General features: G+C 42.9%; 1 protein-coding gene and 42 non-coding genes across 43 annotated transcripts; 9 read left to right on the top strand and 34 right to left on the bottom strand.

The window, feature by feature from the left end:
- Positions 1-133: 133 nt before the first annotated feature.
- On the bottom strand, positions 134-3,127 carry LOC124320578. Its single transcript, XM_046783409.1, has one exon. It carries the CDS (start codon positions 3,125-3,127, stop codon positions 134-136), a length of 2,994 nt encoding a protein of 997 aa, XP_046639365.1.
- Positions 3,128-3,849: 722 nt separating this feature from the next.
- Trnav-aac lies at positions 3,850-3,922 on the bottom strand. Its single transcript has one exon. It is a non-coding gene; the product is annotated as a tRNA-Val (tRNA).
- Positions 3,923-4,019: 97 nt separating this feature from the next.
- On the bottom strand, positions 4,020-4,092 carry Trnak-cuu. Its single transcript has one exon. It is a non-coding gene; the product is annotated as a tRNA-Lys (tRNA).
- A 230-nt stretch (positions 4,093-4,322) lies between these two features.
- On the bottom strand, positions 4,323-4,395 carry Trnav-cac. The gene has a single exon. It is a non-coding gene; the product is annotated as a tRNA-Val (tRNA).
- Positions 4,396-4,500: 105 nt separating this feature from the next.
- Positions 4,501-4,574, top strand: Trnan-guu. The gene has a single exon. It is a non-coding gene; the product is annotated as a tRNA-Asn (tRNA).
- A 516-nt stretch (positions 4,575-5,090) lies between these two features.
- Positions 5,091-5,163, bottom strand: Trnav-aac. The gene has a single exon. It is a non-coding gene; the product is annotated as a tRNA-Val (tRNA).
- Positions 5,164-5,260: 97 nt separating this feature from the next.
- Positions 5,261-5,333, bottom strand: Trnak-cuu. The gene has a single exon. It is a non-coding gene; the product is annotated as a tRNA-Lys (tRNA).
- Positions 5,334-5,563: 230 nt separating this feature from the next.
- Positions 5,564-5,636, bottom strand: Trnav-cac. The gene has a single exon. It is a non-coding gene; the product is annotated as a tRNA-Val (tRNA).
- A 105-nt stretch (positions 5,637-5,741) lies between these two features.
- Trnan-guu lies at positions 5,742-5,815 on the top strand. The gene has a single exon. It is a non-coding gene; the product is annotated as a tRNA-Asn (tRNA).
- Positions 5,816-6,331: 516 nt separating this feature from the next.
- On the bottom strand, positions 6,332-6,404 carry Trnav-aac. Its single transcript has one exon. It is a non-coding gene; the product is annotated as a tRNA-Val (tRNA).
- A 97-nt stretch (positions 6,405-6,501) lies between these two features.
- On the bottom strand, positions 6,502-6,574 carry Trnak-cuu. Its single transcript has one exon. It is a non-coding gene; the product is annotated as a tRNA-Lys (tRNA).
- Positions 6,575-6,809: 235 nt separating this feature from the next.
- Trnav-cac lies at positions 6,810-6,882 on the bottom strand. The gene has a single exon. It is a non-coding gene; the product is annotated as a tRNA-Val (tRNA).
- Positions 6,883-6,987: 105 nt separating this feature from the next.
- Trnan-guu lies at positions 6,988-7,061 on the top strand. Its single transcript has one exon. It is a non-coding gene; the product is annotated as a tRNA-Asn (tRNA).
- Positions 7,062-7,577: 516 nt separating this feature from the next.
- Trnav-aac lies at positions 7,578-7,650 on the bottom strand. Its single transcript has one exon. It is a non-coding gene; the product is annotated as a tRNA-Val (tRNA).
- Positions 7,651-7,747: 97 nt separating this feature from the next.
- On the bottom strand, positions 7,748-7,820 carry Trnak-cuu. Its single transcript has one exon. It is a non-coding gene; the product is annotated as a tRNA-Lys (tRNA).
- Positions 7,821-8,050: 230 nt separating this feature from the next.
- Trnav-cac lies at positions 8,051-8,123 on the bottom strand. Its single transcript has one exon. It is a non-coding gene; the product is annotated as a tRNA-Val (tRNA).
- Positions 8,124-8,228: 105 nt separating this feature from the next.
- Trnan-guu lies at positions 8,229-8,302 on the top strand. The gene has a single exon. It is a non-coding gene; the product is annotated as a tRNA-Asn (tRNA).
- Positions 8,303-8,818: 516 nt separating this feature from the next.
- Positions 8,819-8,891, bottom strand: Trnav-uac. Its single transcript has one exon. It is a non-coding gene; the product is annotated as a tRNA-Val (tRNA).
- Positions 8,892-8,988: 97 nt separating this feature from the next.
- Positions 8,989-9,061, bottom strand: Trnak-cuu. The gene has a single exon. It is a non-coding gene; the product is annotated as a tRNA-Lys (tRNA).
- Positions 9,062-9,296: 235 nt separating this feature from the next.
- Trnav-cac lies at positions 9,297-9,369 on the bottom strand. Its single transcript has one exon. It is a non-coding gene; the product is annotated as a tRNA-Val (tRNA).
- A 105-nt stretch (positions 9,370-9,474) lies between these two features.
- Positions 9,475-9,548, top strand: Trnan-guu. Its single transcript has one exon. It is a non-coding gene; the product is annotated as a tRNA-Asn (tRNA).
- A 516-nt stretch (positions 9,549-10,064) lies between these two features.
- Positions 10,065-10,137, bottom strand: Trnav-aac. Its single transcript has one exon. It is a non-coding gene; the product is annotated as a tRNA-Val (tRNA).
- A 97-nt stretch (positions 10,138-10,234) lies between these two features.
- On the bottom strand, positions 10,235-10,307 carry Trnak-cuu. Its single transcript has one exon. It is a non-coding gene; the product is annotated as a tRNA-Lys (tRNA).
- Positions 10,308-10,537: 230 nt separating this feature from the next.
- Positions 10,538-10,610, bottom strand: Trnav-cac. The gene has a single exon. It is a non-coding gene; the product is annotated as a tRNA-Val (tRNA).
- A 105-nt stretch (positions 10,611-10,715) lies between these two features.
- Trnan-guu lies at positions 10,716-10,789 on the top strand. Its single transcript has one exon. It is a non-coding gene; the product is annotated as a tRNA-Asn (tRNA).
- A 516-nt stretch (positions 10,790-11,305) lies between these two features.
- Trnav-aac lies at positions 11,306-11,378 on the bottom strand. Its single transcript has one exon. It is a non-coding gene; the product is annotated as a tRNA-Val (tRNA).
- A 97-nt stretch (positions 11,379-11,475) lies between these two features.
- On the bottom strand, positions 11,476-11,548 carry Trnak-cuu. The gene has a single exon. It is a non-coding gene; the product is annotated as a tRNA-Lys (tRNA).
- Positions 11,549-11,778: 230 nt separating this feature from the next.
- Positions 11,779-11,851, bottom strand: Trnav-cac. The gene has a single exon. It is a non-coding gene; the product is annotated as a tRNA-Val (tRNA).
- A 6,238-nt stretch (positions 11,852-18,089) lies between these two features.
- Trnav-aac lies at positions 18,090-18,162 on the bottom strand. The gene has a single exon. It is a non-coding gene; the product is annotated as a tRNA-Val (tRNA).
- Positions 18,163-18,259: 97 nt separating this feature from the next.
- Trnak-cuu lies at positions 18,260-18,332 on the bottom strand. The gene has a single exon. It is a non-coding gene; the product is annotated as a tRNA-Lys (tRNA).
- Positions 18,333-18,567: 235 nt separating this feature from the next.
- Positions 18,568-18,640, bottom strand: Trnav-cac. The gene has a single exon. It is a non-coding gene; the product is annotated as a tRNA-Val (tRNA).
- A 105-nt stretch (positions 18,641-18,745) lies between these two features.
- Trnan-guu lies at positions 18,746-18,819 on the top strand. Its single transcript has one exon. It is a non-coding gene; the product is annotated as a tRNA-Asn (tRNA).
- A 516-nt stretch (positions 18,820-19,335) lies between these two features.
- Trnav-aac lies at positions 19,336-19,408 on the bottom strand. Its single transcript has one exon. It is a non-coding gene; the product is annotated as a tRNA-Val (tRNA).
- Positions 19,409-19,505: 97 nt separating this feature from the next.
- On the bottom strand, positions 19,506-19,578 carry Trnak-cuu. The gene has a single exon. It is a non-coding gene; the product is annotated as a tRNA-Lys (tRNA).
- Positions 19,579-19,808: 230 nt separating this feature from the next.
- Trnav-cac lies at positions 19,809-19,881 on the bottom strand. The gene has a single exon. It is a non-coding gene; the product is annotated as a tRNA-Val (tRNA).
- A 105-nt stretch (positions 19,882-19,986) lies between these two features.
- Positions 19,987-20,060, top strand: Trnan-guu. Its single transcript has one exon. It is a non-coding gene; the product is annotated as a tRNA-Asn (tRNA).
- A 516-nt stretch (positions 20,061-20,576) lies between these two features.
- Positions 20,577-20,649, bottom strand: Trnav-aac. The gene has a single exon. It is a non-coding gene; the product is annotated as a tRNA-Val (tRNA).
- Positions 20,650-20,746: 97 nt separating this feature from the next.
- Trnak-cuu lies at positions 20,747-20,819 on the bottom strand. Its single transcript has one exon. It is a non-coding gene; the product is annotated as a tRNA-Lys (tRNA).
- Positions 20,820-21,049: 230 nt separating this feature from the next.
- Positions 21,050-21,122, bottom strand: Trnav-cac. Its single transcript has one exon. It is a non-coding gene; the product is annotated as a tRNA-Val (tRNA).
- A 105-nt stretch (positions 21,123-21,227) lies between these two features.
- Positions 21,228-21,301, top strand: Trnan-guu. The gene has a single exon. It is a non-coding gene; the product is annotated as a tRNA-Asn (tRNA).
- A 516-nt stretch (positions 21,302-21,817) lies between these two features.
- Trnav-aac lies at positions 21,818-21,890 on the bottom strand. The gene has a single exon. It is a non-coding gene; the product is annotated as a tRNA-Val (tRNA).
- A 97-nt stretch (positions 21,891-21,987) lies between these two features.
- On the bottom strand, positions 21,988-22,060 carry Trnak-cuu. Its single transcript has one exon. It is a non-coding gene; the product is annotated as a tRNA-Lys (tRNA).
- Positions 22,061-22,290: 230 nt separating this feature from the next.
- Trnav-cac lies at positions 22,291-22,363 on the bottom strand. The gene has a single exon. It is a non-coding gene; the product is annotated as a tRNA-Val (tRNA).
- Between the last annotated feature and the right edge of the window lie 5,090 nt (positions 22,364-27,453).

Below are 27,453 nucleotides of genomic sequence, written 5' to 3'. Positions count from 1 at the left end.
GCGATATGGCTTCTTTAACTGATGACTGTTAGATTAGATTAGATTAGATTTATTTGTAACGCGCATTTTAAGGAATTGTCAAATGACGCAGATATGTACAGTCGACAAATACAACGGAAATAAATAGTGTGTCTTAGTTACAGTTTTTGGACAGAAGGTGACGAATTACAAGAGAACGAAAAGTGTTCAAGTTCGGGGCTTGTCTGACAGGGTCGGGTAGACTATTCCAGAGAAGAGGGGCGGCGCATGAGAAAGCTCGTTTGCCGAATAGAGTGAGACGATAAGGTTTGCAAATGAGAAGAGTTTTATCGCCGGAACGGAGTTCACGACTTGGGGAATAGCAGGAGATGAGATCAGAAAGATAGGGAGGGGCTGAGCCATTAAGGCAGCGAAAAGTGAGACAGGCAACTTTGAGTTTAGCACGGTCAGCGATTTCAAGCCAGCGAAGAGATTGGCGGTGTATAGACACATGTTCACGTTTTCGAAGATTAAAAATCGTACGAACCGCTGCATTTTGGACACGCTGAAGGCGCTTCAAGAGAGAAGATGGAAGATTAAGATAGAGAGAATTGCAGTATTCGAGGCGAGAAAGAACTAAAGCATTCACTACACATTTGACAGAGGAAAAATCGAGAAACCGACGGATCTTGTTTATCCTGCTGAGATGAAAGTTGGCGGCTCTGCAGGTCTTCTTGACTTGGGCTTCCATTGTCAGGTGACTATCAATGATGACACCAAGGTTACAAGCCGTTGTGGACGGCTGGACTAGTGACGATCCAATCTGGAGAGGGGTTGAATCAATGTGACGAGTTGTGGAGCCTTTACCGGGGTTGTATGTGTAGATTAGTGTGCTTTTAGGAATGTTGAGCTGGACGCGGTTGATGGTGAGCCAGGCGTCGGTCTTTTCGAACCAGCAGCCAAGGCGGGTGCGACACTGAGACTGGGAGGAGAAATCCTCCTTGAGAGCGAAACGTGAGCGTGCCTGCTTGTCATCTGAAAACTGACTAACTTGCACGCCTTCAGTTTTCGTAGCCTCAGAAAAAGGTGTGACGTACATGATGAACAGTGGGCCGCCGAGTACGGAGCCTTGTGCTACGCCAAACAAAAGATGAACGCTAGCAGATGTATATGCACCAACATGGACGGACTGCGTTCTATTGCTTAAGTATGATGAGAACCAGTTGACAGCGGTGCTAGAAAGGCCGAAACAGTGGGACAGTCTCTCAAGCAGTATTTGGTGATCAATTGTGTCGAATGCCGCAGACAGGTCGAGAAGAACAAGAGCACTTGCGTCTTTTTGATCTGCTGTGGTGAGAAGGTCATCAAATAAGGAGAGTAGGGCTGTCTCAGTTGAATGGTTGGCTCTGTAGGCTGATTGGTGTACCGGAAGTAGGTGGAACTTAGACAAGTGTTCAGTCAGCAACATGAGAACAGCTCTCTCGATCAGTTTCGAAAGAAATGAAAGGTTTGATACTGGACGAAAGTTGCCTAGTACGTTCCGGTCAAGAGTTGGTTTTTTCAGGAGAGGCGTGATGATGCCATGTTTCAGACTGGAAGGAAAAGCGCCAGTAGAAAGGGAAAGGTTGATGATGTCGGTTATTGGTCTAACTAGGACCACGAGGCACTTCTTGAGTAGTTGAGTTGGTAGTGGGTCCAAGGAACACGACTTCGTTGGCGACGATTCAATAAGTTTGGACACCTCCGCAGTGGACACAGATCGAAACTTGAGCAGGTCGTTTTCTTCATGTAGCTGAAGGAAGGACTGCTCGTGCTGAAGTGTGTGAGACGAGGTAGACTCAGCCACACGGTCCAAATTCGATCGTATTGTAGAGATTTTAGACGAGAAGAATTCGCTTAGGTCGTCGACAACTTCCTGCATGCAGGGACGATCTGGAAGAACCGGGGGTGAGGATGAGCCAGTTAAGTCGCCAACCAGTTGAAAAAGTGCGCGCATATCGCCACCACAGTCAGACACACGTTCCCGAACTGAATCGGTTCTGGCGGCGTCAAGAGTAGTAGAGTACTTTAATCGGTGTTTTCTGTAGACTTTGTGGAATCGTTCACTGGCTGGGTCGCGTTTTCTCCTAGCAGCCTGCCACATTCGCTCAGCCCATCGTGCCATCGCTTTAAGGCCTCGGATTTCAAAGGATCTCCAAGGAGCAGAAGGACGGAGAACAATGGTTTTCGTCTGAAGAGGAGCATGTTGATCGATAGTGGAGCGGATGCCATCGTTGTACTGGGTGACAAGGCCATCCAGTGAGTCGGATGGAGACTGTACCAACGGAAGAGAGTCAATGTCCAAGAGAAAAGCGTCCAAGTCAATGGACTTGAACGACCTGAAGGTGATGGTCTTAGTCGGCCAACGGGGAGGTCGGATGTTGAGCACACACTTGATAGCAGAGTGATCAGAGATATTCCGACCTAAGCTGTCATCAACGTGAGTGGATTTCACCAGGGATTCCGACTGACGGGAGAGAACCAAGTCGAGAATGTGATCATCGTTGTGTGTGGGTTGGTTCACGTGTTGCTGCAAGCCAAAAGACTCGACGAGAGTCAGAAAATGATTGGCATACGCGTCGGTGATTGGAGCGTCGACATGAAGATTGAAGTCTCCGGTGATCAATAGCTTCGAGGAGACTGAAACTGTAGATTCCAGTAGAGAAGAGAATTCTTCAATGAATTGGGCGCGTGATTTATCCGGTGGTCTGTAGATGACGATGAGACGGACTTTTGTAGATTTGATCGCAACACTAAGGTCAAGGCACTCGAAAGAAAGAAAATCAGGGAACTCAGACAATACTGTCACTTTGACTGAGTTTTTGTGGAAGAGAGCCAAACCACCACCACTCTTCTTTTTCGTTAGAACCAGGTTTCTAGGCTTCTGCACTGCTGAGTAGCCGCGCGGAAAGACAGACCTGGCGTCATGGTCGCCAGCAGCATCAGTAAACCAAGTCTCAGTTACCGCCAGCAGGTCAGGACAAGACGCAGCGAGTAGACGGGTAATTTTAGTGCAGGAAGAGAAATTGCGGAGGTCCCTTGCATTTACTAAGAAAAGTTTGGCATCAGTATCACTAAGCAACTTCTCACATCGTTTCTTTTTCTTTCGGCGTGATCGGCTTGTTGACATTCTCACAAGCAGACAAAGGTCTCTGAAAATTCTGTAGTTGCCAGGCATGAGCCTGGGGGTAGGCCTCAGGCTCAGAGCCAAAAGATCTGCACGAGAGTAATGGAGTGTCATGGCCGACAATAACACAGACAAATTGAACGAAAAACTACCAGCACGGACGAAGTAAGTACACTAAGTCTTTGCTTGGCAGATGCACGACACACTCACGAATAATTGGGAACAAACTATCACATGAAACCAGAACTAAAACAATTAAAATAAAACCGTTGTTCGGGACTGACTTTTAGGTGCAACCTGTGAGGGCGCCACCGGGTGGTATCTATGTTAAATCTACTCAACATTTGCAGCGTAGGGTGCACGCTCATGATGTTCTTCCTCTGTCCGGAGCTACTGTTCCAGGTTCTGGTGTAATCTATATAGATTCCCCTCCGGTGTTTATGGAATTCTTCCCCATCCAGCGCAAGTCATTTTTCATTTCCCTAAAACAACAGTCATTGACGTTTGGCTACAGAAGAAGTCTCTTCGGGGTTATAGCACCTTTTTCAACAACCACAGTCATCATTGATTTCCCCCTTTCTGTTGACTTCCTCCGGATACAGCATTGCGAATATCTTCACATTGTCATATTGTAGATTTCATTTTTAACAAGAAACATGAATGCTTGGCTTTTTCAAAAAAACAAAATGTGCTTCTTTGATAGTCTTTCTACAAATACATTGTCCTGTTTCCACCCAGGATTGAACTGAGGACCTTCAGCGTGTTAGGCCGACGTGATAACCACTACACTATGGAAACTACAATCCGCTACAGAATTATTCTGAAATGATTACAAAATACTAACGATCGTCTCCCAACTTCTAACTTTCATCTGCAATTATTTGCAAATATGTGACGCCCAACGGGGGGCTCGAACCCCCGACCCTGAGATTAAGAGTCTCATGCTCTACCGACTGAGCTAGCCAGGCTTGCCATTGCGCTCTATTCCAATGTAATGAACCAAGTCTTATTGACTACATTTTTTCCTTTCCAGGAACCGTGAGATAACTATTACTATGATTGGTTGGTTGTCTGTGTGTAGTTTCCAGATGTCTACTTGTTCTAGTCTAGTTGTCATCTAGATAAGATACATTACAAGTTATTAATTCCATTCCATTTCTTCTTCTCTTACGATTATTATTTCCTAACGTTATACTGATGCTTCCACTCAGGACCGAACTGAGGACCTTCAGCGTGTGAAGCCGACGTGATAACCTCTACACTATGGAAGCCCCACAATGTTTCTGCAATATTTTATTAGTGTTGGCCACACTAAAAAAATGTAATGTTTGGTTTGCCTGTTGAACTGGACGAGTGTGTCGTTAACCAATCAGCATGCCTCTGTGGCGCAATTGGCTAGCGCGTTCGGCTGTTAACCGGAAGGCTGGTGGTTCGATCCCACCCAGGGGCGCATGGTGAATGAATACTGTTGTTTTAATTCAATTTCTTCGCCTCATGACTCCATTAACCAACTAAAGCGTCCAATGAAGAGCGCACACTCGCGATATGGCTTCTTTAACTGATGACTGTTAAATCTACTCAACATTTGCAGCGTAGGGTGCACGCTCATGATGTTCTTCCTCTGTCCGGAGCTACTGTTCCAGGTTCTGGTGTAATCTATATAGATTCCCCTCCGGTGTTTATGGAATTCTTCCCCATCCAGCGCAAGTCATTTTTCATTTCCCTAAAACAACAGTCATTGACGTTTGGCTACAGAAGAAGTCTCTTCGGGGTTATAGCACCTTTTTCAACAACCACAGTCATCATTGATTTCCCCCTTTCTGTTGACTTCCTCCGGATACAGCATTGCGAATATCTTCACATTGTCATATTGTAGATTTCATTTTTAACAAGAAACATGAATGCTTGGCTTTTTCAAAAAAACAAAATGTGCTTCTTTGATAGTCTTTCTACAAATACATTGTCCTGTTTCCACCCAGGATTGAACTGAGGACCTTCAGCGTGTTAGGCCGACGTGATAACCACTACACTATGGAAACTACAATCCGCTACAGAATTATTCTGAAATGATTACAAAATACTAACGATCGTCTCCCAACTTCTAACTTTCATCTGCAATTATTTGCAAATATGTGACGCCCAACGGGGGGCTCGAACCCCCGACCCTGAGATTAAGAGTCTCATGCTCTACCGACTGAGCTAGCCAGGCTTGCCATTGCGCTCTATTCCAATGTAATGAACCAAGTCTTATTGACTACATTTTTTCCTTTCCAGGAACCGTGAGATAACTATTACTATGATTGGTTGGTTGTCTGTGTGCAGTTTCCAGATGTCTACTTGTTCTAGTCTAGTTGTCATCTAGATAAGATACATTACAAGTTATTAATTCCATTCCATTTCTTTTTCTCTTACGATTATTATTTCCTAACGTTATACTGATGCTTCCACTCAGGATCGAACTGAGGACCTTCAGCGTGTGAAGCCGACGTGATAACCTCTACACTATGGAAGCCCCACAATGTTTCTGCAATATTTTATTAGTGTTGGCCACACTAAAAAAATGTAATGTTTGGTTTGCCTGTTGAACTGGACGAGTGTGTCGTTAACCAATCAGCATGCCTCTGTGGCGCAATTGGCTAGCGCGTTCGGCTGTTAACCGGAAGGCTGGTGGTTCGATCCCACCCAGGGGCGCATGGTGAATGAATACTGTTGTTTTAATTCAATTTCTTCGCCTCATGACTCCATTAACCAACTAAAGCGTCCAATGAAGAGCGCACACTCGCGATATGGCTTCTTTAACTGATGACTGTTAAATCTACTCAACATTTGCAGCGTAGGGTGCACGCTCATGATGTTCTTCCTCTGTCCGGAGCTACTGTTCCAGGTTCTGGTGTAATCTATATAGATTCCCCTCCGGTGTTTATGGAATTCTTCCCCATCCAGCGCAAGTCATTTTTCATTTCCCTAAAACAACAGTCATTGACGTTTGGCTACAGAAGAAGTCTCTTCGGGGTTATAGCACCTTTTTCAACAACCACAGTCATCATTGATTTCCCCCTTTCTGTTGACTTCCTCCGGATACAGCATTGCGAATATCTTCACATTGTCATATTGTAGATTTCATTTTTAACAAGAAACATGAATGCTTGGCTTTTTCAAAAAAACAAAATGTGCTTCTTTGATAGTCTTTCTACAAATACATTGTCCTGTTTCCACCCAGGATTGAACTGAGGACCTTCAGCGTGTTAGGCCGACGTGATAACCACTACACTATGGAAACTACTATCCGCTACAGAATTATTCTGAAATGATTACAAAATACTAACGATCGTCTCCCAACTTCTAACTTTCATCTGCAATTATTTGCAAATATGTGACGCCCAACGGGGGGCTCGAACCCCCGACCCTGAGATTAAGAGTCTCATGCTCTACCGACTGAGCTAGCCAGGCTTGCCATTGCGCTCTATTCCAATGTAATGAACCAAGTCTTATTGACTACATTTTTTCCTTTCCAGGAACCGTGAGATAACTATTACTATGATTGGTTGGTTGTCTGTGTGTAGTTTCCAGATGTCTACTTGTTCTAGTCTAGTTGTCATCTAGTCTAGATAAGATACATTACAAGTTATTAATTCCATTCCATTTCTTTTTCTCTTACGATTATTATTTCCTAACGTTATACTGATGCTTCCACTCAGGATCGAACTGAGGACCTTCAGCGTGTGAAGCCGACGTGATAACCTCTACACTATGGAAGCCCCACAATGTTTCTGCAATATTTTATTAGTGTTGGCCACACTAAAAAAATGTAATGTTTGGTTTGCCTGTTGAACTGGACGAGTGTGTCGTTAACCAATCAGCATGCCTCTGTGGCGCAATTGGCTAGCGCGTTCGGCTGTTAACCGGAAGGCTGGTGGTTCGATCCCACCCAGGGGCGCATGGTGAATGAATACTGTTGTTTTAATTCAATTTCTTCGCCTCATGACTCCATTAACCAACTAAAGCGTCCAATGAAGAGCGCACACTCGCGATATGGCTTCTTTAACTGATGACTGTTAAATCTACTCAACATTTGCAGCGTAGGGTGCACGCTCATGATGTTCTTCCTCTGTCCGGAGCTACTGTTCCAGGTTCTGGTGTAATCTATATAGATTCCCCTCCGGTGTTTATGGAATTCTTCCCCATCCAGCGCAAGTCATTTTTCATTTCCCTAAAACAACAGTCATTGACGTTTGGCTACAGAAGAAGTCTCTTCGGGGTTATAGCACCTTTTTCAACAACCACAGTCATCATTGATTTCCCCCTTTCTGTTGACTTCCTCCGGATACAGCATTGCGAATATCTTCACATTGTCATATTGTAGATTTCATTTTTAACAAGAAACATGAATGCTTGGCTTTTTCAAAAAAACAAAATGTGCTTCTTTGATAGTCTTTCTACAAATACATTGTCCTGTTTCCACCCAGGATTGAACTGAGGACCTTCAGCGTGTTAGGCCGACGTGATAACCACTACACTATGGAAACTACAATCCGCTACAGAATTATTCTGAAATGATTACAAAATACTAACGATCGTCTCCCAACTTCTAACTTTCATCTGCAATTATTTGCAAATATGTGACGCCCAACGGGGGGCTCGAACCCCCGACCCTGAGATTAAGAGTCTCATGCTCTACCGACTGAGCTAGCCAGGCTTGCCATTGCGCTCTATTCCAATGTAATGAACCAAGTCTTATTGACTACATTTTTTCCTTTCCAGGAACCGTGAGATAACTATTACTATGATTGGTTGGTTGTCTGTGTGTAGTTTCCAGATGTCTACTTGTTCTAGTCTAGTTGTCATCTAGATAAGATACATTACAAGTTATTAATTCCATTCCATTTCTTTTTCTCTTACGATTATTATTTCCTAACGTTATACTGATGCTTCCACTCAGGATCGAACTGAGGATATTCAGCGTGTGAAGCCGACGTGATAACCTCTACACTATGGAAGCCCCACAATGTTTCTGCAATATTTTATTAGTGTTGGCCACACTAAAAAAATGTAATGTTTGGTTTGCCTGTTGAACTGGACGAGTGTGTCGTTAACCAATCAGCATGCCTCTGTGGCGCAATTGGCTAGCGCGTTCGGCTGTTAACCGGAAGGCTGGTGGTTCGATCCCACCCAGGGGCGCATGGTGAATGAATACTGTTGTTTTAATTCAATTTCTTCGCCTCATGACTCCATTAACCAACTAAAGCGTCCAATGAAGAGCGCACACTCGCGATATGGCTTCTTTAACTGATGACTGTTAAATCTACTCAACATTTGCAGCGTAGGGTGCACGCTCATGATGTTCTTCCTCTGTCCGGAGCTACTGTTCCAGGTTCTGGTGTAATCTATATAGATTCCCCTCCGGTGTTTATGGAATTCTTCCCCATCCAGCGCAAGTCATTTTTCATTTCCCTAAAACAACAGTCATTGACGTTTGGCTACAGAAGAAGTCTCTTCGGGGTTATAGCACCTTTTTCAACAACCACAGTCATCATTGATTTCCCCCTTTCTGTTGACTTCCTCCGGATACAGCATTGCGAATATCTTCACATTGTCATATTGTAGATTTCATTTTTAACAAGAAACATGAATGCTTGGCTTTTTCAAAAAAACAAAATGTGCTTCTTTGATAGTCTTTCTACAAATACATTGTCCTGTTTCCACCCAGGATTGAACTGAGGACCTTCAGCGTGTAAGGCCGACATGATAACCACTACACTATGGAAACTACAATCCGCTACAGAATTATTCTGAAATGATTACAAAATACTAACGATCGTCTCCCAACTTCTAACTTTCATCTGCAATTATTTGCAAATATGTGACGCCCAACGGGGGGCTCGAACCCCCGACCCTGAGATTAAGAGTCTCATGCTCTACCGACTGAGCTAGCCAGGCTTGCTATTGCGCTCTATTCCAATGTAATGAACCAAGTCTTATTGACTACATTTTTTCCTTTCCAGGAACCGTGAGATAACTATTACTATGATTGGTTGGTTGTCTGTGTGTAGTTTCCAGATGTCTACTTGTTCTAGTCTAGTTGTCATCTAGTCTAGATAAGATACATTACAAGTTATTAATTCCATTCCATTTCTTTTTCTCTTACGATTATTATTTCCTAACGTTATACTGATGCTTCCACTCAGGATCGAACTGAGGACCTTCAGCGTGTGAAGCCGACGTGATAACCTCTACACTATGGAAGCCCCACAATGTTTCTGCAATATTTTATTAGTGTTGGCCACACTAAAAAAATGTAATGTTTGGTTTGCCTGTTGAACTGGACGAGTGTGTCGTTAATCAATCATCATGCCTCTGTGGCGCAATTGGCTAGCGCGTTCGGCTGTTAACCGGAAGGCTGGTGGTTCGATCCCACCCAGGGGCGCATGGTGAATGAATACTGTTGTTTTAATTCAATTTCTTCGCCTCATGACTCCATTAACCAACTAAAGCGTCCAATGAAGAGCGCACACTCGCGATATGGCTTCTTTAACTGATGACTGTTAAATCTACTCAACATTTGCAGCGTAGGGTGCACGCTCATGATGTTCTTCCTCTGTCCGGAGCTACTGTTCCAGGTTCTGGTGTAATCTATATAGATTCCCCTCCGGTGTTTATGGAATTCTTCCCCATCCAGCGCAAGTCATTTTTCATTTCCCTAAAACAACAGTCATTGACGTTTGGCTACAGAAGAAGTCTCTTCGGGGTTATAGCACCTTTTTCAACAACCACAGTCATCATTGATTTCCCCCTTTCTGTTGACTTCCTCCGGATACAGCATTGCGAATATCTTCACATTGTCATATTGTAGATTTCATTTTTAACAAGAAACATGAATGCTTGGCTTTTTCAAAAAAACAAAATGTGCTTCTTTGATAGTCTTTCTACAAATACATTGTCCTGTTTCCACCCAGGATTGAACTTAGGACCTTCAGCGTGTTAGGCCGACGTGATAACCACTACACTATGGAAACTACAATCCGCTACAGAATTATTCTGAAATAATTACAAAATACTAACGATCGTCTCCCAACTTCTAACTTTCATCTGCAATTATTTGCAAATATGTGACGCCCAACGGGGGGCTCGAACCCCAGACCCTGAGATTAAGAGTCTCATGCTCTACCGACTGAGCTAGCCAGGCTTGCCATTGCGCTCTATTCCAATGTAATGAACCAAGTCTTATTGACTACATTTTTTCCTTTCCAGGAACCGTGAGATAACTATTACTATGATTGGTTGGTTGTCTGTGTGTAGTTTCCAAATGTCTACTTGTTCTAGTCTAGTTGTCATCTAGATAAGATACATTACAAGTTATTAATTCCATTCCATTTCTTTTTCTCTTACGATTATTATTTCCTAACGTTATACTGATGCTTCCACTCAGGATCGAACTGAGGACCTTCAGCGTGTGAAGCCGACGTGATAACCTCTACACTATGGAAGCCCCACAATGTTTCTGCAATATTTTATTAGTGTTGGCCACACTAAAAAAATGTAATGTTTGGTTTGCCTGTTGAACTGGACGAGTGTGTCGTTAACCAATCAGCATGCCTCTGTGGCGCAATTGGCTAGCGCGTTCGGCTGTTAACCGGAAGGCTGGTGGTTCGATCCCACCCAGGGGCGCATGGTGAATGAATACTGTTGTTTTAATTCAATTTCTTCGCCTCATGACTCCATTAACCAACTAAAGCGTCCAATGAAGAGCGCACACTCGCGATATGGCTTCTTTAACTGATGACTGTTAAATCTACTCAACATTTGCAGCGTAGGGTGCACGCTCATGATGTTCTTCCTCTGTCCGGAGCTACTGTTCCAGGTTCTGGTGTAATCTATATAGATTCCCCTCCGGTGTTTATGGAATTCTTCCCCATCCAGCGCAAGTCATTTTTCATTTCCCTAAAACAACAGTCATTGACGTTTGGCTACAGAAGAAGTCTCTTCGGGGTTATAGCACCTTTTTCAACAACCACAGTCATCATTGATTTCCCCCTTTCTGTTGACTTCCTCCGGATACAGCATTGCGAATATCTTCACATTGTCATATTGTAGATTTCATTTTTAACAAGAAACATGAATGCTTGGCTTTTTCAAAAAAACAAAATGTGCTTCTTTGATAGTCTTTCTACAAATACATTGTCCTGTTTCCACCCAGGATTGAACTTAGGACCTTCAGCGTGTTAGGCCGACGTGATAACCACTACACTATGGAAACTACAATCCGCTACAGAATTATTCTGAAATGATTACAAAATACTAACGATCGTCTCCCAACTTCTAACTTTCATCTGCAATTATTTGCAAATATGTGACGCCCAACGGGGGGCTCGAACCCCCGACCCTGAGATTAAGAGTCTCATGCTCTACCGACTGAGCTAGCCAGGCTTGCCATTGCGCTCTATTCAAATGTAATGAACCAAGTCTTATTGACTACATTTTTTCCTTTCCAGGAACCGTGAGATAACTATTACTATGATTGGTTGGTTGTCTGTGTGTAGTTTCCAGATGTCTACTTGTTCTAGTCTAGTTGTCATCTAGATAAGATACATTACAAGTTATTAATTCCATTCCATTTCTTTTTCTCTTACGATTATTATTTCCTAACGTTATACTGATGCTTCCACTCAGGATCGAACTGAGGATCTTCAGCGTGTGAAGCCGACGTGATAACCTCTACACTATGGAAGCCCCACAATGTTTCTGCAATATTTTATTAGTGTTGGCCACACTAAAAAAATGTAATGTTTGGTTTGCCTGTTGAACTGGACGAGTGTGTCGTTAACCAATCAGCATGCCTCTGTGGCGCAATTGGCTAGCGCGTTCGGCTGTGACTAGACGTGTCTAACTGATCTCCCAAGTGTGACATCTTGCTGTGAGTCAAAAAACTATTTGTTCTTTTTTTTTGTTCTCTTTATTGTATTGTTGCTTGTCTTTCGTGTTTCTCTTATTGTTTTTTAAGCGCCATTTTGCTTTTTGTTCCATTTTTTTTGTATTGTTTCTTTTTCCGTCTCCTTGCCCCTTTATTGTGGGTAAAATGGGAACGGAATCCCCAGACGTCTGGCCACGTACTGCCGAAATCTCTTTTGGTAATACTGAAGTGACCAGGCATGAATTCTACGAATGTTTCGAGCAGGGTAGTAACGAATCTGATTGCATCTTTGATGCAGTTTGTCGCCTACCAGGACGAGCTTTTTGTGTTTTCCGAATTGGGTTCAAGACCGTCAAAGACCACATTGAATTCTTGGATAAATTTAGTGCTAAAGAGTCTGTTGTTATTAGTGGCAAAGAGGTCCGAATTAGAGTTAGAGATAGGTCAGTTAACCTTGTACGCGTTAGAATTCAACACTTCAAATTCGATGATGACCTTAGCCTGCTCAACAAGAGATTGCGTGAGTATGGAGTGATTTCTCGGATTTTTTGGGACACGTACCAGGATAGGTCGCTTCCAAGGTGGAACGGGATAAAGACTGGAGTTGTCAATGTGGATATGGAAATCCACAAGAGCATCCCGTCTTATATCACCTTTGGAAGCTACAAGGAACCAATAATGGTGTCTTATGCAGGGCAAATGCAGACATGCCGCATGTGTGATTCTCCCACCCATGTTTTAGCTAATTGTCCCAAGCAACCCCGTAGTTTAACCACTCCCAGCACCATTTCAAAAGGCCCCATTGGAACACGTAGCTATAGTAGTGTACTAACAAATCGTGGGCCAGTTAGGACAACTGCTAGGAAGCCCCAGGAGACAGAACCGATTGGTGGCGGGCAAATGCCAATTGCTCCAACTGTTGACGCTGATTCATTCCCTGAGTTAGCCCAGAGGCCAACGACGTCGACTGTGGTCGTTCTTGATGGAGCTCCAGAAGATCCAATTTCGAAACCCGATGGAACTGAATCTTCTTCTGACACCGATTCTGACGCTGAAGACACTAACTGTGTAGGTTCGTCTGTTGCGTCCAAATCGGTTAAGAAAAAGAAAATTAAACATACGAGAGAATTCCGTGACCACCAAAAACAATAAAAAAAGAGGAGTCGTACTGCCTCTTCCTCTGGCTCGGGCGAGGTAGCTGAGGAAATTGAATCTGGTGTAGCTCAGTTGGTTGAACTCGGGTCTCCGACTCGAGAGGTTCCAGTTTCGATACCGGGTGTGGACATTAATTCTTTTCCCGCCCTTCCTGGGGGGAACGATGTTCCACCCGCTCAAAACGCACCTGGAGTACCATCTATTCCATCCACGATAGATCAGATGGATAACGAGGAGGTAGAAGAGATGGATGCAACCGAGGTGGTTTCGATTTCAAATCCTGATGAAGACATTTCTTTTTCTGGTGGGAGTATTCAGCCAGGACAACGCCCACTTGATAGCCAGGAGGCTAGTCATGTGAGTGAGACTCAGGAGTCCTTGGGCGTCCCCCTCGGCACTCCATCAACCCCCATAGAAGATAAAACTCTCAAAGCAATGGAGGCCGTTAGAAGGAAAAAAGCCCACGATAACAAAACCCAACCCTCTAAACCCAAATTTAAATATTAATCATGACTAACATCGCGACATATAATATCAACCGAATATCGTCACCTGACAAACTTCAAATAATACTCAATTTCTTTTTACATCATAAACTTGATATTATATGTTTGCAAGAAGTAGTATTTCACTCTAGCACCGTATTTACTGAACATTACCAGATGCACACAAATCTCGGTCCTAGACAACATGGGACAGCCATCCTAGTACGACACGGGCTGAGCGCCAAAAACATTTTGTTTGAACCGGAGGGGAGGCTGATAGCCATGGAAGTAAATTGTCTTGCTTTCGTGTGTATTTACGCCCCATCTGGTGACCAAAATAAAAGTTATAGAGATTCTTTCCTCCGGCAAACTATTCCGGCTTATGTTGCCCAGTATAAGGCACCAGCAATTATATTGGGAGATTTTAATGCCGTTGACGAGATCGATGACCGTAAAAGTAGCAAGACAACACCACCTAAAATTAGACTAGCATTACTAGAACCCCTCCGAGATTTAGTAAAAGCCCTTTCATTAACAGATGTCTGGAGAGAAATTCGGAAAAATGAACCTTGTTGGACGTACAATTGTGCGGCTAGCCAGGCTAGATTGGACCGAATTTATTGCCACCATCACGTAAAATTTTCTGATATCCATTTGCACGACTTACCACTCGGGGATCACAGACCAATCGTAGGGTATATAAACAGCACCACCCCTCCTAGTGAAGTGAGAAATAAGTCAAGGAATTTATGGAAACTTAACTCATCAATTCTTGAGGAAGAAGAATATATAAACTTGGTGCATGTCTTTATTGAAGAAATGTCCCAACACCCATCCCGTATTGAAAACATAGACCATTGGTGGGAGATTATTTTCAAACCTAGCCTCAGGCGATTATCAATTAACTATTGTAAAAAGAGAATCTGTGATCAGAGAGTCAAAAGGAAATTACTCCAACATCAACTAAAAGAAACCGTGAACAATGTAAATTTCAATCATGCGCGTTACATGGAGTTGAAACGTGAGTTTCTAGCCTGGGAGCGAGAAGCATTGAGGGGATTTGCAATACGTTCACGCGTTCAAAGTATAGCCGAAGAAGAGCCATCTACCTTTCATATGAACAAGTCAACGAGCAATTTCCAGAAGTCTCTGATCACTCAGCTCAAAACTAATGATAACTGTAAAATTACCCAACCTGAGCAGATTAATCAAGAAATAATTGAACACTTTAGTAGAATTTTTCAGAACCAGCCCTCCCCCAATACCCAATTAGCTGGAAAATTTCTAGAAGGGATTAGAGGTGCACTTACCCGTACAAAAACCACTAAAAACGATTCAGGTGTATCAGTGGTAGCTCAGTCGTTAAACGCTCAAGCGTTGAATCGAGGAGTACTAGGTTCGATCCCGGAGAGTGGCAACTTTCTTGTAGATCCGTTCACAGTAGATGAAATTAACATCGCCCTTAAGGCAACTAAAAAGAACAAGGCCCCGGGTACAGATGGCATTCCTTTTGAGTTTTATATAAAATTTTGGGATGTTATTGGTGTTCATTTTCTGGAAATGATGAATTGCGTCCTCGAAAAAAGAAAACTCCAGCCGTCGCAGGGAAGGGCAGCTATAAGATTAGTCCCAAAAATCCCATCACCGAGTAAAATCACCGATTACCGACCAATCTCTTTGTTAAATACCGATTACAAGTTAATCGCGTCAGTATTGGCTTTTCGTCTGAGAAAATCTCTTCAAAACTCTCTAGACTCACATCAAAAAGGTGGTGTACCCGGCCGCTATATCTTTGACAGCTTGTGTTTAATCCGAGATGTCATTGATAATACAGGTCGTAAATCAAAAGAGGTATCTTCTCTCAAACCGGCCGCCATTATCGCGTACGATTTAGAGAAAGCATATGACCTTGTCAATCGAGACGTTCTGTGGGAAGTAATGACAGCCATGGGCTATCCCCCCCTCTTTGTTGATTGGTTGAAAACGCTGTACAGTATAACTGAACTATGCCCATTGAACGGTAATGACATAGTCGGTACTGTGGACAATGCACAATCCGTGCGACAGGGGTGCCCTCTGTCAGTCCATCTGTTTGCCCTCTATATTGAACCGCTTTTAGTTTGCTTGTCTAGGGGTATTGACGGAATTGAACACTACGGAAAACGCATCAAAGTTCGTGCATATGTAGATGATCTAGTAGTTTTTGTCTCATCAATGAAAGATGTACGTCGTGCATGCGAGATTATTCTAGAATTTTGTGCCTGGACAAATGCACGTATTAACAAGGGGAAGACAAAATTACTTGGTCTAGGCACTTGGACCTTAAATCAATATCCACAGGCCGTAGTAGCGCAGACGGTAGCGGCGTCGGCTGGGATTCCTGAGGTTAGGAGTTCGATCCCACGTAGAAGCAATTTCAATCAAACTTATCCTAAACGTACTTGGCCACATGATTGGATAACTCAAGTAGACAATTTGAAAATTCTTGGAATTACTTTTTCTTCTGAAATAAAAACAACAGTAAGAGACAATTGGCAAAGACAGTACAACATCATACAAAATATTCTTATCACAAACACACACCGTCATTTCACTTTTTATGGTCGCGCCCTATTCATCAAACAACATGTCTTATCACAACTTGTTCATATAGCTCATGTACTCCCTTGCAACAAAACCTAAGCCCTTCTCCTCCAACAAAAATGCAACAAATTTCTTTGGGCACAAAGAAGAGAGCACCCACCCCTAAATGTTTTGATCCGCCCCCGACTCCAAGGTGGACTTGGAGTCACCTTACTTTTTCAATTCTTCCAATCCCTCTTCACCCGTCAAATCTTTAAATCTTTAATCCATCCCGAGGCTATTGAGAGAGCTGCAGCCGTTTATTGGTTGGGTCCACACCTCAAGAATCTCCTTCAACAAATCACCCAGCCCAGATTTAATGCAACCCATTCATCACATCCATACTTCACCACCGCACTTTCAACCATCACCGATCTACTTAAAGCTGGCATCTTCACATCGTCAACCGTATCCAATCACCGCGCCACCTACAATCACCTGATCGCTAACCTTGGGCAACCAGGGAGAACCGAAGTTGCGAAACCAGACCTCGACTGGGCTTCCATCTGGCGTTGGGTGGCCAAAATGAAAGGAAGAAACGCTGAACTGGTCTGGGATTTCAACCATAATCAGCTCCCTACCAAAATGCGCCTCACAAGCCTCAGACTTTCTAGAAATGACCAATGTCCTCTATGCAATGGCGACCAAGAAACTGACGACCATCTTATGTTACTCTGTTCTGAGAAAGTCCACATCAGTTTATGGCTTCGAATTCAACTAACGAAACTTGGATGTCAAAAACCACTCAAATCAACAATAAATGGAGACATTGGAAATGGCCCCAATAAAGAGAAAATACTGGCCCTCATCCAATCCTACATCATCACCGTCTGGACCGCCCGCAGCCAAAACCTCACCCCAGCCATCAATGAAATACAGTCTCTCTGGTCAAGCCTCCTTCATTCAAAAAATTCCCCCCAGATGTCACCTTCTAAACCATAAATATTCCCTCTCAAAATTCTCAACAGATTTCTTCTTACCTTTATACAACATTGTTCTCTCATTACAACTATTATTTCTTGGATCCCCCCCAGATGTCGTATTGTTAAATTCCACATTTTTTTTACTAAAATCATTTGTCCTCTTTCATTTCCGTCTCGAAATGTTTTCTTTTTCTGTTTGTAATGTTTCTCCTTGGCCACAGCAAGTAACTTATGTCACAAATCTCGTAAATGCCCAAAGTATCTGTAAAGAAATTTAAATTTTAGTTGTGACAATAAATCGTTTAAATATAAAAAAAAAAACCGGAAGGCTGGTGGTTCGATCCCACCCAGGGGCGCATGGTGAATGAATACTGTTGTTTTAATTCAATTTCTTCGCCTCATGACTCCATTAACCAACTAAAGCGTCCAATGAAGAGCGCACACTCGCGATATGGCTTCTTTAACTGATGACTGTTAAATCTACTCAACATTTGCAGCGTAGGGTGCACGCTCATGATGTTCTTCCTCTGTCCGGAGCTACTGTTCCAGGTTCTGGTGTAATCTATATAGATTCCCCTCCGGTGTTTATGGAATTCTTCCCCATCCAGCGCAAGTCATTTTTCATTTCCCTAAAACAACAGTCATTGACGTTTGGCTACAGAAGAAGTCTCTTCGGGGTTATAGCACCTTTTTCAACAACCACAGTCATCATTGATTTCCCCCTTTCTGTTGACTTCCTCCGGATACAGCATTGCGAATATCTTCACATTGTCATATTGTAGATTTCATTTTTAACAAGAAACATGAATGCTTGGCTTTTTCAAAAAAACAAAATGTGCTTCTTTGATAGTCTTTCTACAAATACATTGTCCTGTTTCCACCCAGGATTGAACTTAGGACCTTCAGCGTGTTAGGCCGACGTGATAACCACTACACTATGGAAACTACAATCCGCTACAGAATTATTTTGAAATGATTACAAAATACTAACGATCGTCTCCCAACTTCTAACTTTCATCTGCAATTATTTGCAAATATGTGACGCCCAACGGGGGGCTCGAACCCCAGACCCTGAGATTAAGAGTCTCATGCTCTACCGACTGAGCTAGCCAGGCTTGCCATTGCGCTCTATTCCAATGTAATGAACCAAGTCTTATTGACTACATTTTTTCCTTTCCAGGAACCGTGAGATAACTATTACTATGATTGGTTGGTTGTCTGTGTGTAGTTTCCAGATGTCTACTTGTTCTAGTCTAGTTGTCATCTAGTCTAGATAAGATACATTACAAGTTATTAATTCCATTCCATTTCTTTTTCTCTTACGATTATTATTTCCTAACGTTATACTGATGCTTCCACTCAGGATCGAACTGAGGACCTTCAGCGTGTGAAGCCGACGTGATAACCTCTACACTATGGAAGCCCCACAATGTTTCTGCAATATTTTATTAGTGTTGGCCACACTAAAAAAATGTAATGTTTGGTTTGCCTGTTGAACTGGACGAGTGTGTCGTTAACCAATCAGCATGCCTCTGTGGCGCAATTGGCTAGCGCGTTCGGCTGTTAACCGGAAGGCTGGTGGTTCGATCCCACCCAGGGGCGCATGGTGAATGAATACTGTTGTTTTAATTCAATTTCTTCGCCTCATGACTCCATTAACCAACTAAAGCGTCCAATGAAGAGCGCACACTCGCGATATGGCTTCTTTAACTGATGACTGTTAAATCTACTCAACATTTGCAGCGTAGGGTGCACGCTCATGATGTTCTTCCTCTGTCCGGAGCTACTGTTCCAGGTTCTGGTGTAATCTATATAGATTCCCCTCCGGTGTTTATGGAATTCTTCCCCATCCAGCGCAAGTCATTTTTCATTTCCCTAAAACAACAGTCATTGACGTTTGGCTACAGAAGAAGTCTCTTCGGGGTTATAGCACCTTTTTCAACAACCACAGTCATCATTGATTTCCCCCTTTCTGTTGACTTCCTCCGGATACAGCATTGCGAATATCTTCACATTGTCATATTGTAGATTTCATTTTTAACAAGAAACATGAATGCTTGGCTTTTTCAAAAAAACAAAATGTGCTTCTTTGATAGTCTTTCTACAAATACATTGTCCTGTTTCCACCCAGGATTGAACTTAGGACCTTCAGCGTGTTAGGCCGACGTGATAACCACTACACTATGGAAACTACAATCCGCTACAGAATTATTCTGAAATGATTACAAAATACTAACGATCGTCTCCCAACTTCTAACTTTCATCTGCAATTATTTGCAAATATGTGACGCCCAACGGGGGGCTCGAACCCCCGACCCTGAGATTAAGAGTCTCATGCTCTACCGACTGAGCTAGCCAGGCTTGCCATTGCGCTCTATTCCAATGTAATGAACCAAGTCTTATTGACTACATTTTTTCCTTTCCAGGAACCGTGAGATAACTATTACTATGATTGGTTGGTTGTCTGTGTGTAGTTTCCAGATGTCTACTTGTTCTAGTCTAGTTGTCATCTAGATAAGATACATTACAAGTTATTAATTCCATTCCATTTCTTTTTCTCTTACGATTATTATTTCCTAACGTTATACTGATGCTTCCACTCAGGATCGAACTGAGGACCTTCAGCGTGTGAAGCCGACGTGATAACCTCTACACTATGGAAGCCCCACAATGTTTCTGCAATATTTTATTAGTGTTGGCCACACTAAAAAAATGTAATGTTTGGTTTGCCTGTTGAACTGGACGAGTGTGTCGTTAACCAATCAGCATGCCTCTGTGGCGCAATTGGCTAGCGCGTTCGGCTGTTAACCGGAAGGCTGGTGGTTCGATCCCACCCAGGGGCGCATGGTGAATGAATACTGTTGTTTTAATTCAATTTCTTCGCCTCATGACTCCATTAACCAACTAAAGCGTCCAATGAAGAGCGCACACTCGCGATATGGCTTCTTTAACTGATGACTGTTAAATCTACTCAACATTTGCAGCGTAGGGTGCACGCTCATGATGTTCTTCCTCTGTCCGGAGCTACTGTTCCAGGTTCTGGTGTAATCTATATAGATTCCCCTCCGGTGTTTATGGAATTCTTCCCCATCCAGCGCAAGTCATTTTTCATTTCCCTAAAACAACAGTCATTGACGTTTGGCTACAGAAGAAGTCTCTTCGGGGTTATAGCACCTTTTTCAACAACCACAGTCATCATTGATTTCCCCCTTTCTGTTGACTTCCTCCGGATACAGCATTGCGAATATCTTCACATTGTCATATTGTAGATTTCATTTTTAACAAGAAACATGAATGCTTGGCTTTTTCAAAAAAACAAAATGTGCTTCTTTGATAGTCTTTCTACAAATACATTTTCCTGTTTCCACCCAGGATTGAACTGAGGACCTTCAGCGTGTTAGGCCGACGTGATAACCACTACACTATGGAAACTACAATCCGCTACAGAATTATTCTGAAATGATTACAAAATACTAACGATCGTCTCCCAACTTCTAACTTTCATCTGCAATTATTTGCAAATATGTGACGCCCAACGGGGGGCTCGAACCCCCGACCCTGAGATTAAGAGTCTCATGCTCTACCGACTGAGCTAGCCAGGCTTACCATTGCGCTCTATTCCAATGTAATGAACCAAGTCTTATTGACTACATTTTTTCCTTTCCAGGAACCGTGAGATAACTATTACTATGATTGGTTGGTTGTCTGTGTGTAGTTTCCAGATGTCTACTTGTTCTAGTCTAGTTGTCATCTAGATAAGATACATTACAAGTTATTAATTCCATTCCATTTCTTTTTTTCTTACGATTATTATTTCCTAACGTTATACTGATGCTTCCACTCAGGATCGAACTGAGGACCTTCAGCGTGTGAAGCCGACGTGATAACCTCTACACTATGGAAGCCCCACAATGTTTCTGCAATATTTTATTAGTGTTGGCCACACTAAAAAAATGTAATGTTTGGTTTGCCTGTTGAACTGGACGAGTGTGTCGTTAACCAATCAGCATGCCTCTGTGGCGCAATTGGCTAGCGCGTTCGGCTGTTAACCGGAAGGCTGGTGGTTCGATCCCACCCAGGGGCGCATGGTGAATGAATACTGTTGTTTTAATTCAATTTCTTCGCCTCATGACTCCATTAACCAACTAAAGCGTCCAATGAAGAGCGCACACTCGCGATATGGCTTCTTTAACTGATGACTGTTAAATCTACTCAACATTTGCAGCGTAGGGTGCACGCTCATGATGTTCTTCCTCTGTCCGGAGCTACTGTTCCAGGTTCTGGTGTAATCTATATAGATTCCCCTCCGGTGTTTATGGAATTCTTCCCCATCCAGCGCAAGTCATTTTTCATTTCCCTAAAACAACAGTCATTGACGTTTGGCTACAGAAGAAGTCTCTTCGGGGTTATAGCACCTTTTTCAACAACCACAGTCATCATTGATTTCCCCCTTTCTGTTGACTTCCTCCGGATACAGCATTGCGAATATCTTCACATTGTCATATTGTAGATTTCATTTTTAACAAGAAACATGAATGCTTGGCTTTTTCAAAAAAACAAAATGTGCTTCTTTGATAGTCTTTCTACAAATACATTTTCCTGTTTCCACCCAGGATTGAACTGAGGACCTTCAGCGTGTTAGGCCGACGTGATAACCACTACACTATGGAAACTACAATCCGCTACAGAATTATTCTGAAATGATTACAAAATACTAACGATCGTCTCCCAACTTCTAACTTTCATCTGCAATTATTTGCAATTATTTGACGCCCAACGGGGGGCTCGAACCCCCGACCCTGAGATTAAGAGTCTCATGCTCTACCGACTGAGCTAGCCAGGCTTACCATTGCGCTCTATTCCAATGTAATGAACCAAGTCTTATTGACTACATTTTTTCCTTTCCAGGAACCGTGAGATAACTATTACTATGATTGGTTGGTTGTCTGTGTGTAGTTTCCAGATGTCTACTTGTTCTAGTCTAGTTGTCATCTAGATAAGATACATTACAAGTTATTAATTCCATTCCATTTCTTTTTCTCTTACGATTATTATTTCCTAACGTTATACTGATGCTTCCACTCAGGATCGAACTGAGGACCTTCAGCGTGTGAAGCCGACGTGATAACCTCTACACTATGGAAGCCCCACAATGTTTCTGCAATATTTTATTAGTGTTGGCCACACTAAAAAAATGTAATGTTTGGTTTGCCTGTTGAACTGGACGAGTGTGTCGTTAACCAATCAGCATGCCTCTGTGGCGCAATTGGCTAGCGCGTTCGGCTGTGACTAGACGTGTCTAACTGAGCTCCCAAGTGTGACATCTTGCTGTGAGTCAAAAAACTATTTGTTCTTTTTTTGTTTCTCTTTTGTTGTATTGTTGCTTGTGTGTCTTGTTTCCCTTGTTGTTTGTTGAGCGCCATTTTGGTTTTGTTCCCTCTTTTTGCATTTTTCTCCCCGTCCTTTTGCCCCTGTTATTGTGGGTAAAATGGGATCGGAATCCCCAGACGTCTGGCCACGTACTGCCGAAATCTCTTTTGGTAATACTGAAGTGACCAGGCATGAGTTCTACGAATGTTTCGAGCACGATAGTAATGAATCTGATAGCATCTTTGATGCAGTTTCTCGCCTACCAGGACGAGCTATTTGCGTTTTCCGAATTGGGTTCAAGACCGTCAATGACCATATTGAATTTTTGAATAAATTTAGTGCTAAAGAATCAGTAGTCATTAGTGGCAAGGAGGTCAAAATTAGAGTGAGAGATAGGTCAGTTAATCTTGTACGCGTTAGAATTCAACATTTCAAATTCGATGATGACCTAAGCCTGCTAAACAAGAGATTGCGTGAGTATGGAGTGATTTCTCGGATTTTTTGGGACACGTATCAGGATAGATCGCTTCCAAGGTGGAACGGGATAAAGACTGGAATTGTCAACGTGGATATGGAAATCCACAAGAGCATTCCGTCTTATATCACCTTTGGAAGCTACAAGGAACCAATAATGGTGTCTTATGCAGGGCAAATGCACACATGCCGCATGTGTGATTCTCCCACCCATGTCTTAGCTAATTGCCCCAAGCAACCCCGTAGTTTAACCAACCCCAGCACCATTTCAAAAGGCCCCATTGGAACACGTAGCTATAGTAGTGTACTAACAAATCGTGGGCCAGTTAGGACAACTGCTAGGAAGCCCCAGGAGACAGAACCGATTGGTGGCGGGCAAATGCCAATTGCTCCAACTGTTGACGCCGTTTCATTCCCTGAGTTAGCCCAGAGGCCAACGACGTCGACTGTGGTCGTTCTTGATGGAGCTCCAGAAGATCCAATTTCGAAACCCGATGGAACTGAATCTTCTTCTGACACCGATTCTGACGCTGAAGACACTAACTGTGTAGGTTCGTCTGTTGCGTCCAAATCGGTTAAGAAAAAGAATATTAAACATACGAGAGAATTCCGTGACCACCAAAAACAATCAAAAAAGAGGAGTCGTACTGCCTCTTCCTCTGGCTCGGGCGAGGTAGCTGAGGAAATTGTATCTGGTATAGCTCAGATGGTTGAACTCGGGTCTCCGACTCGAGAGGTTCCAGTTTCGATACCGGGTGTGGACATTAATTCTTTTCCCGCCCTTTCTGGGGGGAACGATGTTCCACCCGCTCCAAACGCACCTGGAGTACCATCTATTCCATCCACGATAGATCAGATGGATAACGAGGAGGTTGAAGAGATGGATGCAACCGAGGTGGTTTCGATGTCAAACCCTGATGAAGACATTTCTTTTTCTGGTGGGAGTATTCAGCCAGGACAACGCCCACTTGATAGCCAGGAGGCTAGTCATGTGAGTGAGACTCAGGAGTCCTTGGGGGTCCCCCTCGGCACTCCATCAACCCCCATAGAAGATAAAACTCTCAAAGCAATGGAGGCCGTTAGAAGGAAAAAAGCCCACGATAACAAAACCCAACCCTCTAAACCCAAATTTAAATATTAATCATGACTAACATCGCGACATATAACATCAACAGAATATCGTCATCTGACAAACTTCAAATAATACTCAATTTCTTTTTACATAATAAACTTGATATTATATGTTTGCAAGAAGTAGTATTTCACTCTAGCACCGTATTTACTAAACATTACCAGATGCACACAAATCTCGGTCCTAGACAACATGGGACAGCCATCCTAGTACGACACGGGCTGAGCGCCAAAAACATTTTGTTTGAACCGGAGGGGAGGCTGATAGCCATGGAAGTAAAGGGTCTTGCTTTCGTGTGTATTTACGCCCCATCTGGTGACCAAAATAAAAGTTATAGAGATTCTTTCCTCCGGCAAACTATTCCGGCTTATGTTGCCCAGTATAAGGCACCAGCAATTATATTGGGAGATTTTAATGCCGTTGACGAGATCGATGACCGTAAAAGTAGCAAGACAACACCACCTAAAATTAGACTAGCATTACTAGAACCCCTCCGAGATTTAGTAAAAGCCCTTTCATTAACAGATGTCTGGAGAGAAATTCGGAAAAATGAACCTTGTTGGACGTACAATTGTGCGGCTAGCCAGGCTAGATTGGACCGAATTTATTGCCACCATCACGTAAAATTTTCTGATATCCATTTGCACGACTTACCACTCGGGGATCACAGACCAATCGTAGGGTATATAAACAGCACCACCCCTCCTAGTGTAGTGAGAAATAAGTTAAGGAATTTATGGAAACTTAACTCATCAATTCTTGAGGAAGAAGAATATATAAACTTGGTGCATGTCTTTATTGAAGAAATGTCCCAACACCCATCCCGCATTGAAAACGTAGACCATTGGTGGGAGATTATTTTCAAACCTAGCCTCAGGCGATTATCAATTAACTATTGTAAAAAGAGAATCTGTGATCAGAGAGTCAAAAGGAAATTACTCCAACATCAACTAAAAGAAACCGTGAACAATGTAAATTTCAATCATGCGCGTTACATGGAGTTGAAACGTGAGTTTCTAGCCTGGGAACGAGAAGCATTGAGGGGATTTGCAATACGTTCACGCGTTCAAAGTATAGCCGAAGAAGAGCCATCTACCTTTCATATGAACAAGTCAACGAGCAATTTCCAGAAGTCTCTGATCACTCAGCTCAAAACTAATGATAACTGTAAAATTACCCAACCTGAGCAGATTAATCAAGAAATAATTGAACACTTTAGTAGAATTTTTCAGAACCAGCCCACCCCCAATACCCAATTAGCTGGAAAATTTCTAGAAGGGATTAGAGGTGCACTTACCCGTACAAAACCCACTAAAAACGATTCGGGTGTATCAGTGGTAGCTCAGTCGTTAAACGCTCAAGCGTTGAATCGAGGAGTACTAGGTTCGATCCCGGAGAGTGGCAACTTTCTTGTAGATCCGTTCACAGTAGATGAAATTAACATCGCCCTTAAGGCAACTAAAAAGAACAAGGCCCCGGGTACAGATGGCATTCCTTTTGAGTTTTATATAAAATTTTGGGATGTTATTGGTGTTCATTTTCTGGAAATGATGAATTGCGTCCTCGAAAAAAGAAAACTCCAGCCGTCGCAGGGAAGGGCAGCTATAAGATTAGTCCCAAAAATCCCATCACCGAGTAAAATCACCGATTACCGACCAATCTCTTTGTTAAATACCGATTATAAGTTAATCGCGTCAGTATTGGCTTTTCGTCTGAGAAAATCTCTTCAAAACTCTCTAGACTCACATCAAAAAGGTGGTGTACCCGGCCGCTATATCTTTGACAGCTTGTGTTTAATCCGAGATGTCATTGATAATACAGGTCGTAAATCAAAAGAGGTATCTTCTCTCAAACCGGCCGCCATTCTCGCGTACGATTTAGAGAAAGCATATGACCTTGTCAATCGAGACGTTCTGTGGGAAGTAATGACAGCCATGGGCTATCCCCCCCTCTTTGTTGATTGGTTGAAAACGCTGTACAGTATAACTGAACTATGCCCATTGAACGGTAATGACATAGTCGGTACTGTGGACAATGCACAATCCGTGCGACAGGGGTGCCCTCTGTCAGTCCATCTGTTTGCCCTCTATATTGAACCGCTTTTAGTTTGCTTGTCTAGGGGTATTGACGGAATTGAACACTACGGAAAACGCATCAAAGTTCGTGCATATGTAGATGATCTAGTAGTTTTTGTCTCATCAATGAAAGATGTACGTCGTGCATGCGAGATTATTCTAGAATTTTGTGCCTGGACAAATGCACGTATTAACAAGGAGAAGACAAAATTACTTGGTCTAGGCACTTGGACCTTAAATCAATGTCCACAAGCCGTAGTAGCGCAGACGGTAGCGGCATCGGATGGGATTCTTGAGGTTAGGAGTTCGATCCCACGTAGAAGCAATTTTAATCAAATTCATCCTAAACGTACTTGGCCACATGATTGGATAACTCAAGTAGACAACTTGAAAATTCTTGGAATTACTTTTTCTTCTGAAATAAAAACAACAGTAAGAGACAATTGGCAAAGACAGTTCAACATCATACAAAATATTCTTATCACAAACACACACCGTCATTTCACTTTTTATGGTCGCGTCCTATTCATGAAACAACATGTCTTATCACAACTTGTTCATATAGCTCATGTACTCCCTTGCAACAAAACCCAAGCCCTTCTCCTCCAACAAAAATGCAACAAATTTCTTTGGGCGCAACGAAGAGAGCACCCACCCCTAAATGTTTTGATCCGCCCCCGACTCCAAGGTGGACTTGGAGTCACATTACTTTTTCAATTCTTCAAATCCCTTTTCACCCGTCAAATCTTTAAATCTTTAATCCATCCCGAGGCTATTGAGAGAGCTGCAGCCGTTTATTGGTTGGGTCCACACCTCAAGAATCTCCTTCAACAAATCACCCAGCCCAGATTTAATGCAACCCATTCATCACATCCATACTTCACCACCGCACTTTCAACCATCACCGATCTACTTAAAGCTGGCATCTTCACATCGTCAACCGTATCCAATCACCGCGCCACCTACAATCACCTGATCGCTAACCTTGGGCAACCAGGGAGAACCGAAGTTGCGAAACCAGACCTCGACTGGGCTTCCATCTGGCGTTGGGTGGCCAAAATGAAAGGAAGAAACGCTGAACTGGTCTGGGATTTCAACCATAATCAGCTCCCTACCAAAATGCGCCTCACAAGCCTCAGACTTTCTAGAAATGACCAATGTCCTCTATGCAATGGTGGCCAAGAA

This window comes from Daphnia pulicaria, chromosome 1 (assembly GCF_021234035.1).
Source record: "Daphnia pulicaria isolate SC F1-1A chromosome 1, SC_F0-13Bv2, whole genome shotgun sequence".
Lineage (NCBI taxonomy): Eukaryota > Metazoa > Arthropoda > Branchiopoda > Diplostraca > Daphniidae > Daphnia > Daphnia pulicaria.
Note: the sequence above shows the minus strand (reverse complement) of the source record. Positions and strands in the feature narration are given on the sequence as shown.

What these genes read in the sequence shown, in the direction of transcription:
- LOC124320578 (XM_046783409.1), bottom strand. Translation starts at nt 3,127, where the DNA reads ATGTCAACAAGCCGATCACGCCGAAAGAAAAAGAAACGATGTGAGAAG.